Raw genomic sequence first — 9,646 nt, forward strand, 5'->3', positions numbered from 1 at the left:
TGTCCAAGAGAAACATGCATGACGTCTGTGAGATTGTGTGCCCAGTTTGGGGTCTGTGTGAAATAACGCTTATCTCTAATATATCCCTGTCATTGTAGACTATTGGGGAGATTCTAATTACAGTGAAATCCTGGACTTGCATCTGGGCGGTATGTATTTCAAACCTGTCGCTTTAAAACTAACCCCCAAAAAACCCAATCTGTCCCCCCTTCCCTCTGTCTTTCTACTTGTTTGTTTGTTTTTTTGTTGTTGTTTTTTTTTTACTACTTCGGCTTTATGCACTTGGTACAGTTGGTCTGCCTTTACTGACTTGCCTGATTGGCTGGCTGGCTGGTTGATCAGGTACCTAGCTGGCTTTCTGCTTCTGTAACACCCCCCCCCCTCAAATCTGTTAATCACACTCTGGTAACGTTCACATAAAAGTGAGATCAGAACCAGTTTCGTGTCTCTGATTTCTTCAGACTTCCAAGAGGAGAGTGACTGAATCCACTTTTGTTGGATCTCTGCCTGCTGTCTACAACAAAAAACAAACAAACGGGGGGGGGGGGGGTCTGTTTTATTTTACGAGCACAAAATGATCTGCCGCACAAAGGAAATCTGATTGTTTGTTTTATGTTTGACAAACTGGAACTCACATTCTGATCCAAACTCACAGTGATGGTGACACGTGCGTGTTTTAACATGGTTTCTCCGTTTCTCCTTCCAGGGTGTCACATTGTCCTAGTTTAGCAGTGCCTACTGATGTGGTGGATAGTCTTGGTTGTGATTTTGTGCAGCTCTGATCAGATTTGCGATGCTATTTGCACTTAACACATCGAAGGTGTAAAAATCAGGCTGTTAGATTCCACATCTGTTGTCATACAAATCAGAACTTCCCATTAAGAAAACCCCTTTGGCAGCACATTCATGGTGTTGCATGTTGTAGGACGCACCTACAGGAAGCCTTGGCACTCTGCACCCATGTCGTATAACCCGCCCTGGATTGATTCGCATTAAAATGCTGTCTTTGCCCGCCCCCTTCCACCGGCTGTCTGTCTCTGTAGTCAGTGCAATGACTCTTTTTTTCTCAGCAGCCATTTTGGTTTAGATGCACTGCTCTCACTGGTGCCATCTCAGCCCCGTGGAGATGCTCCGTCACACTAAACAGAACAATAGCTTATTAAAGTGTGATCACGTCACCTGCGTTCACCTGCAGTTTCCTCTTTAAATGGCTGTCATGCTGAAGCTCTACAGCCGCTCTGACTTTCTCTCACCTGCTCTGCTGTCACGCTCCGCTCGAGTGTTTGTGTCGCGTCTAGACGATATGGCCTTGCTCTTTGCCCCTAGCGGTCACATCTGGAAGTGCACTCAGGTAGGTGGGTTAATATCGCCACATTTTTAACGTGGGGGTGAGACTTTGTCTAGCGTCTACAGTCAGTTACCGTGGCTACAAGCAAAACTTTTTTTTTTTTCTCACATTTGCAGTCAGTGCGCCTTCCTGTCAAAAAGCAATCTGTCTTTAGGGTTGGGTTTTAGTGAGAATACTCAGCTAATCCCAGGGAGTGAACGCGTGCATGTGCTCAACTTGCTCCTGTGCTGGTAATTGCACTCATGTAGCAGGTTGCAGCTTTGACAAAACAAAAGAATCCAGCAGAATGATGTCAGTGAGTGATGGAACTGGTGTTTTTGTCTGTTGTCTGAGCACCTGTTTAGAGTCATAATCTTTTTTCAGTTTGAACAGTTGCGGCTTCGAGGCTGCACCCAGTTTAGTCTGCAGGAGGGTTTCCACCAAATACGGGTTCAATGAAAATCGGACTTTAACCTTGCATAATGTGGATTTATTTCAGCCGTCTTGTCGGCACTGATGCAAAAGCGAGGCTGAATGTGTCTGTACAGAAGTAGGACAGAAAAATAAAGATCATGGGAAACTATTTTAAGATGGAGGCGACTAAGCGACATAAAGCGCCTTTCCGCTGCAGGAGTTCCAGGTACTTACTGGGGGCAGGAACCGTTCCTCTTACTAGGACGGAGGAGAACTTGAATGGAGCTGAGGCGTGATAATATTCTAAGAGAATATTGTTTCCTAGTTCGGATCTACCGCTGCAAGCATTCAGTCTGCACATCAGTGTGTTAATAAATATTAAGTAAACAGCATGTCTTGTGTTGTGATACTTATTAAATATAAAACAAGACAAGCGGTTGTGTGGTTGTATATGGTGGCGGATGCTACGAATAAGAGGAGAAGCCGTGTCTGCTAGGCTAATGCCTGGTTTCGGTTTTTGAGGCCGATTTAAGTACATATCCTGGAGCAGGGACCCACTTAAAAGTCCCTGTAAATGGCCTTTTAGGGGAGGTTCCTCCAGTGGAGACACTCACCAACCTTGTAAATATAAAAGAAATTTAATTTAAAAGGTTCCTGCAGTGGAAACGTGCCTAAAGACAAGCTTTATGCAGAGGTGGAGAGCACAATATTAAAGAGAATTTCTGCAAGCAGAAGAGACATTATTGGCCTTCACCGTGAGAGGACTTGAAGGTTCCAGCTCAAAGTGCTGCTCTTTTACTTCAGATCGAACTGTGAAGCAGAAATGTGAAGGAGGGAGGTCAGCACAGTTTATTACCGCACATAGAGGAATATCAGAAAATCAAGAACTGTCTGTAGTGAAACATTTGGCTTTTTTTAAAATTAAATCTTCAAACTTTTTATTTATTAGTGCATTTATAGTTCAGGTTTTATGGTGCCTTTAGTGCCACGCATGCATTTTACAGCCAAAATTGAAAGGATCTCAAACTGACTACGCCACACATCGAGTGTGCAGTTGAATTTATTTTTTCACTGCGATAGGTAGTTATCTGGTATTTCTCTCCTGGGACCCCTTTAGCCACAAGCATGTGTCCTCAACCTTTATTTGGACTTGCTCCCTGCATGTTCCTTCCTTTAAAGTCTCTTTTTTAAGGCAGCATTCCCCATTTTTCTCCATCTGTCACGTTCAAAAAGTGTCTGAATTTTTCACTTCAATGGTAGCTGCACTATCAAAGCACTCGTGGCAGCGACAAATGGAGCCTAATGATCTGAAGGTGTTTAAGTACGGACCGAGACGGCTTGAAAGACGAAGTGATTATTAGCGTTTGCGTAGGAGATGAATCTCCTGGAGATCAGTAATGGAATTAAATATCTTATTTGTGCTGCGGTGTCGCCGCATGCACAGGCCACTCTAGTTATAAAAGACTCGGGAGACATGACTAACTTTCACTTAAATTAGGAATCGGGAAATTCTTTAACTTTTTGAGTCCTAACAATCATATTAAACCTCATCCTTGCCTTGACTCATCCATGGTTAAAGATTATACAAATTCATATGATTATCCATGTCTAAAAATCTAGTGAGTCCCATATAAATCCAGTTTTAAAACTCCTCTGATGCTTGATGTGCTCTGTGGGTTAAAAACGGACCAAAGAAATCAGCACCGAAGACGGCTCCACAGGAGACGTCTCTGGGTGTCTGGTTTCTTCATGATGGGAAGAATCTCGGCTCGGTCAGATTCTTTCTCTCGTTTTGATCTTCGTGCGGTCCTGGTGTATGGCGATGACGAATATTTTACAAAACGCAAAAATTAAAAGAAAAAAAAATGCAGGAAAGCGCATCAGCTTTACCAACTATTTATATATTCAGTCTTAATCTATTTACATTAATACCCTCCCCCGCCACGCGATATCTGAAAATGCAGTCGAACCAGTGCATGTTTGTGCTGCCATGTTGACCCAAGCGTGAGCTAATGATTTGGTATTATCTGTGATTTTCAAGCACATGTGTCGGTGGCACCAAAACAATGACACATTATGCTCAGATACACTATTTGTCACTAACGATGCTCCTGTGTGGCGGATACACGGCAGCTTTTACGAGATGAAAGGGGAATAAAGCGCAGTTTCTGTCAGCCGCGCCACAAGCATAAGAATTCCCCATAAGAATTAAGAAATAGAGAGAGCTGTGTCATCCCCGTCAAAACATGCTCCGTTTCACCTGTTTGCAAGAAGCTGTCATGCTAATGTGGAGGAGCTTCCTGTGTCTAATGATCTGCTTCTGCGGAGCTAAATGCGCCAAGATCCTGCCTCCGTTTTTCTTTTCTTATTTAGAAGTTAAGCAGGGAAGTTTTGGTAATATTCCCCCGGTTGCAGAGGATTATCAGCGGAACTGTAAATGATGTAACAGGAGGATTACCCCCCTCCCTTGTCCTGGCTCTTCTGTATGCTCTAGCCTCATAATTTCATCGTTTTTTTCATCCAGAACAGCCTCCTCCACCTCCTCTCTGTACCATCAGTGCTCCTGCCCCTGTTTTCATGTATCTCCTTAATGTCCTCCCTCTTTCACACACACCCCTCTACCTCCTCATCATCCATCATCCCCTCAACCCCCCTACTCTCTGACTTCTACCCTTTCTCCACCCATCTCTCTCTATCATCTATCCTCATCACTCCCCCGCACCCTTCCTCTTTATCTCATGGAAGTTGAGACCTTTGCACGGATCCAATCCCGAAGACCCCTCTCCTTCTGCCCCTGCTGGTCCCCTGAAGGTAACATAACCCTGCCGCCCCTGCTGCCAGTTGTGCCGGGATTGCCTTGGCAGCCGTCGAGCCCTGCCGTAACTGGACTATCCCCTTGCACTGTCTCTTATTATCCTCCTCCTCACTGATTGTGTGCGATCCGGCTCAGTAGATTTCCCCAGAATAGTGCCAAATCCCCCTCACAGAGTCATTGTACCACAATCTGTGATGCACAGAGCCTGTCAAACTATCTCAATCGTATAGCTTCATGTAGGCTAATCATAACACTGGCGTTTAACATAGTACGACCTGGTTGAAAAGTGGAATCGGTTGCACTAGGTAATGCCAGTCCTGGCTGCTTCATTTAAGGTGTTGCGTGCTGGGTGAAGGTTGCACCATCCACCTAATGTCCGTTCAAGCATGACATGGCCACAATCACATGCTGGTTTTCTGCCCGGAAACCTTAGCGGACCATGCAAACTTTGAATGGTTCCTCTGGCGCGATCACGGTCAAGTCGGTTGGTCAAAAAAAAAACCCTGTTACAGCCTCTATATTCTTTATTTCAGAAAGGAAATGTTGAGACTCTCAGTCTTTCTTGAAATGGGGAAACTACTGTGCTCTCCCGCGTGAGATTAATCAGCATTTGCACGTGTGTGCTGTAGCATAAATCTGCATCCTCTGCAGCGGTTCATCTCAAAGTGTGATATAAGCATAAAACCGCTACTAAAATTGAGCGACGAGCACCTGAGAGCACCGGCTGCTCGCAGGCAGGTTTGCGGTTCAGTGGATGAGAAAATCGCATGGTGTGATGTTTCCTGTCCTTTTCATATTCGAGTCAAGTAGAAAACAAGCCTTAAAAATTAATGGTTTGTTGTGCATCTAACACCTGTCAATAGGAAGTCTGCATAAAGTTTTTGGGTTTGGAGTGCGATTCTTCGGGGCCGCTTCTGCCTTTTAACGAGCCTCCCGGGTTAAAAGTCGGAATGGTGGGGAAGCTGTATAAGTCTAATTCCTTCCTTGATGTATTTGTTTGCTCATAAGCAGCTTTGCATGTCTCCCCTTTTTTGCTGTTGCGAAGACCAACCACTCGGCATCACAAAAGGGCACGCTGTGCCTCCTCTTCCACAGCCAAGCCACGCAGCATACAGGCTCATCTTCACCAGGCCACAAAGGGTGCGACGTTGCAGTGCGGCAACGCAAGCAGCGCATCAGAACATAATTCACCTTCGAAACAGCCCTAAAACAGGAGCGGAGAGTCGGCAGCCTGCTCTCACCGATAAGTCATCTAGTCATCTATTTCAAATATTCGAAGATTCCATAAGAACTCAAGATTTCTCTTTTTATTATTTCCCCCAGTAGACTTCGCATGAATGGGATCAAAACAGGATTATTTATTTCCGCTGGCAGGTCAATATTCGTGCTGGGAAAGATTTTTTATTTTTATTTTTTTATATACTGGCTTTACTTTGCTGCAATCTCTCAGCTGCAGATTGCCGCTTTTTTTCTTTTATTTATTTATTAATGTGGGTTTTTTTTCTTCCTGCCTTTCTACCCAGCCCTGGTGGAAAAGGGCATTTACTGTCAGAGCTGCCAAACTGGGTTTACACACATTCTCCACAGCAGCACTGCAGCTGCTGCGCGTGTGCGCCGTGTTTGTGTGTTTGCACATGTCAGCGTCGCCCCCGCCCCCACCCCCATTTTATGCGCGCCGGCTTTGAGAATGGCGCGAGCGACCACCGAGGTGTGCCTTCCACCTCACCGTCAAGCGAGGACACCCTGGCTTGACTGTCTGCGTCACCCGTGTCAGTGGTTGTCTGCGTGTCATCAGTGTTGTCGTCCCAACCCTCCCCCCCTCCTTTTCTTTGCCCGCCTGCCCCGTCAATCAAACTCTGCCGCTTCGTCCTCCACAGGCATGGGCAAGAAGGACGACCCCAAGCTAATGCAGGAGTGGTTCAAGCTGGTTCAGGAGAAAAACGCCCTGGTCCGCTATGAGTCAGAACTCATGATTTTGTAAGTACGACGCAAAGAACACAAGCGAATGAGAATAAATGTGGAAAAAAAAAAAGGTCAATCTATAATACATCTGTGCAGTAAATGTATGATACTTGAGTCTGAAAGTATGTGACATATGTCACGTTGCAATATAGCTACTTTAGTAAACCTAATCCATATTTATTTAACTTGTCATCCTGGACAAGCACGCATGCGTATTTTTGCATGGTTGAGATTGACGCCATAGTTGTTACATTACAGGGGGAAGAATTCAAACAAATCAAAATCTGAATTCTGGGAACTAAAGCTGATCGTTTCCCTATCAAATGCTGCATGTAGATACTGAAAACACCAACTAGATGCTTTAAGTAGGAGTAAATGGAAACATGTTTCTGTATTTAGCTGAGTAAATCTACTCTATTACGTTCCCTAGCTGCTAATTTGAGATGTTTGCATCTACAAGCCAGGTTTAGAAATCTGATTAATTATTCATTTCCCTCTTTTTCCATTCCTGAAAGAGTTACTTCTGCTGTTTCTTGTAACTGAATAGATGAATGTGTTCTCTTTCTGTCCCCAAGTGCCCGAGAGCTGGAGCTGGAGGATCGGCAGAGTCGACTGCAGCAGGAGCTCAGGGAGAGGATGGCTGTGGAGGGTGAGTATTGTCACGGCTCCACCAGCCGCTCTCCTCTCATCTCTCTCCAACACTCTGATGTACCTCCCCTCAGATCACCTGAAGACAGAGAAGGAGCTGGCCAAGGAGAAGCAGATCCTGAACGAGATGCTGGAGGTGGTGGAGCAGCGGAATGACCTTGTGGCACTCTTGGAGGAGCAGAGGCTTCAGGAGAAGGAGGAAGACAAGGACCTGGAGGCCGTTATGCTCTCCAAAGGCTTGGGCCTGAACTGGGTTTAAAATGGCTGAACCGGCCACCCCGCAGCAGCGAATGTATGGAAGACTCGCTGCCATCTCCACCGATGTAGGAGAGGTTTCCGCAACTTCTGCCCTGAAGGCGGTCCTTGTTAATCACATTGCAGTTTTCGCTCCCTCCATCCGTGGGCGGAGAAACGAGTACAGTCACAGCTTTATCATCCCAGCCTTGAAGTGGGTCCTCCGAAGCAGCCGGGTCCGCTGGGAGAAAGTTGTTCAAAGCCGAGCTTCAGATGTCTAAAGGGAAGACGCGTCTTTGGGTCCTGCTGATGTAAAGAATTGTAAAGCTGTGTGTTTTTCCAAGTGAATTAGACGCTCCTATTTTGTTGTTGAACCTTAGCCCACGGTGTGTTGACATGCTGAAGCCCCGCCCCTGCCTCCATCTCTGGAGGAAGGACCCCCCCCCCACCCCACCTCGCTGATGCTGCCTCTCTGACACCTGATAGTGAACCACACCCACTTCACATTTTTTCCTCCGTTTTTATATCTGTTCTTAACATTTCTTGCATTCACAGGAGAGTGCCAGGGATCTTCTAAACTCCGTTACAGCATCAGAATGCTTACTGTACGAACACAGTTTAGCAACGGCGGTCCTCTTTACAACCGCGTCTCCCTTCAGGTTAACGCGAGTGACTCACTTCCTGCCCGTAAGGGTAATCCCGTAACACTGTAGCACCCTCTCTGTGTGTCTACAGGCTGCAGTATCTAACACACTACACTACACTCACCACTATAGCAGTGTTAATGCTTTATCCTGCAACCAGATGCCTTTCTCATGTGGATTCTTTGTACTTTTAGTGTTTTATTTTGTTTTTTTAAATGTATCTGAGCTTTGTTCCAACTAGAACTTGAGACGTTTGTTTTGTAAAACGGTAACAACTCTAACATTCTGCACACGTCTCCCATCATCAGCATCAGACAGGATGCTTTATCTCTCTGCTGTCGGTCTTTATAACGACTGTAATTCAGGCGGTCGCTGTTTTACAGCACAAAAAAAATATTTATGACTCGGAATGAGCTGTGAAAAGTTTTAAGGGATGTTTCAGGTGGTGCGTGATAAAATTTGATTGTATTCATATTTATTAATGTGTGCAAAGTGTATTATATGTAAAGGATTTGAGTGCTAATTTGTAAACTCTTCTGATGACACGACTCGTATTGTAAATGCAGCTCAGATGCAGAGTGTTGGATGTACATGAGACACAATAAAACAATGCAGTTCTTTATTTATCTGGTGGGTGCATTTAAAGGGTGTTTTTAATGTGGGGGGCGGGGGGTGGAGTTTTGAAAGGGCATGGTGATTTTCTAGACATAATATGCAACTTATCCAAAATAAAAGAAGAAACGGTGCTTTGGGGGAAACTGACACATATAGACAGGAGTTTCTTTCAATATTCATTCTGCAATTATGGATCGTTACAGGTAGCTCTGCTCTCGGGTTCAGGGTGACAAACATGGAGAGGAGCTCTTCTCTCAGGGATGAGACATCCAGTTTTACCTGTGTGTGTGTGTGTGGTGTGTGTGTGTGTGTGTGTTGTGTGTGTGTGTGTTGTGTGTGTGTGTGTGTGTGTGTGTGTGTGTGTGTGTGTATATAAAACAAAAGAATCCATAAAACTACATGCTACATCCATACTTTTGGTAATGAATTGAAGGATGAAACGTTCGAATATTGAAAGCACACGGGCATTACCTGAAGAGACAGTAAGGTGTTTTCCCTTTTAGCTCTGCTGCACATATACAACTTTGCAGAATTCTTGCCAAACTGTCCTGGTGACGGTAAAGCCAGTTTCTAACATAGGTGAACCTCTTAGACTCCTTTCCCAAACAAATAAACATTAAGTAACACAGAATATGGGTCAATCTCATTTATTTAACACACAACATTGATCACAGGACCTCATCCCTTGATCAACACTCCTTATAAAAGTAGATAAGTGCTCAGAGCTAAAGCTGACCTTAAAAGTCCAAAGCTCCCTGTTTCATTGCGCAAAAACAGGTCAATAATAAACATGAGTTGTGAAGACTTTGAGCTTTTAGGATGGTGAAGATGGTGTGTGATAAAGTCTGCCTAACTGTGTTCAAATGAGCAGATCCCAGAAAATGTTATCGGGGGGGCTCAATCTATGGGCTCATGGGTCGAGTTTGTGGTTATTTGAGTCCGTACCAAGTAAATTTTTGATAATGTTTTAAAAGAAAATATTGTAGA

At 44.8% G+C, this 9,646-nt stretch overlaps 1 protein-coding gene across 1 annotated transcript in view; it reads left to right on the forward strand.

Annotated features, from left to right (window-relative positions):
- Window positions 1-8,666, forward strand: part of mical3a (microtubule associated monooxygenase, calponin and LIM domain containing 3a) — a 65,596-nt gene extending 56,930 nt beyond the window's left edge. Inside the window, exons 45-49 of the mRNA XM_057052223.1 lie at window positions 99-149; window positions 4,487-4,552; window positions 6,434-6,533; window positions 7,094-7,167; window positions 7,241-8,666. Coding sequence (XP_056908203.1) covers window positions 99-149; window positions 4,487-4,552; window positions 6,434-6,533; window positions 7,094-7,167; window positions 7,241-7,425 — 476 coding nt within the window. The 3' untranslated portion in view covers window positions 7,426-8,666. The remainder of the gene's footprint in view (window positions 1-98; window positions 150-4,486; window positions 4,553-6,433; window positions 6,534-7,093; window positions 7,168-7,240) is intronic.
- The last annotated feature ends 980 nt before the right edge of the window (window positions 8,667-9,646 follow it).

This window comes from Takifugu flavidus, chromosome 13 (assembly GCF_003711565.1).
Source record: "Takifugu flavidus isolate HTHZ2018 chromosome 13, ASM371156v2, whole genome shotgun sequence".
In the NCBI taxonomy this organism is placed as follows: domain Eukaryota; kingdom Metazoa; phylum Chordata; class Actinopteri; order Tetraodontiformes; family Tetraodontidae; genus Takifugu; species Takifugu flavidus.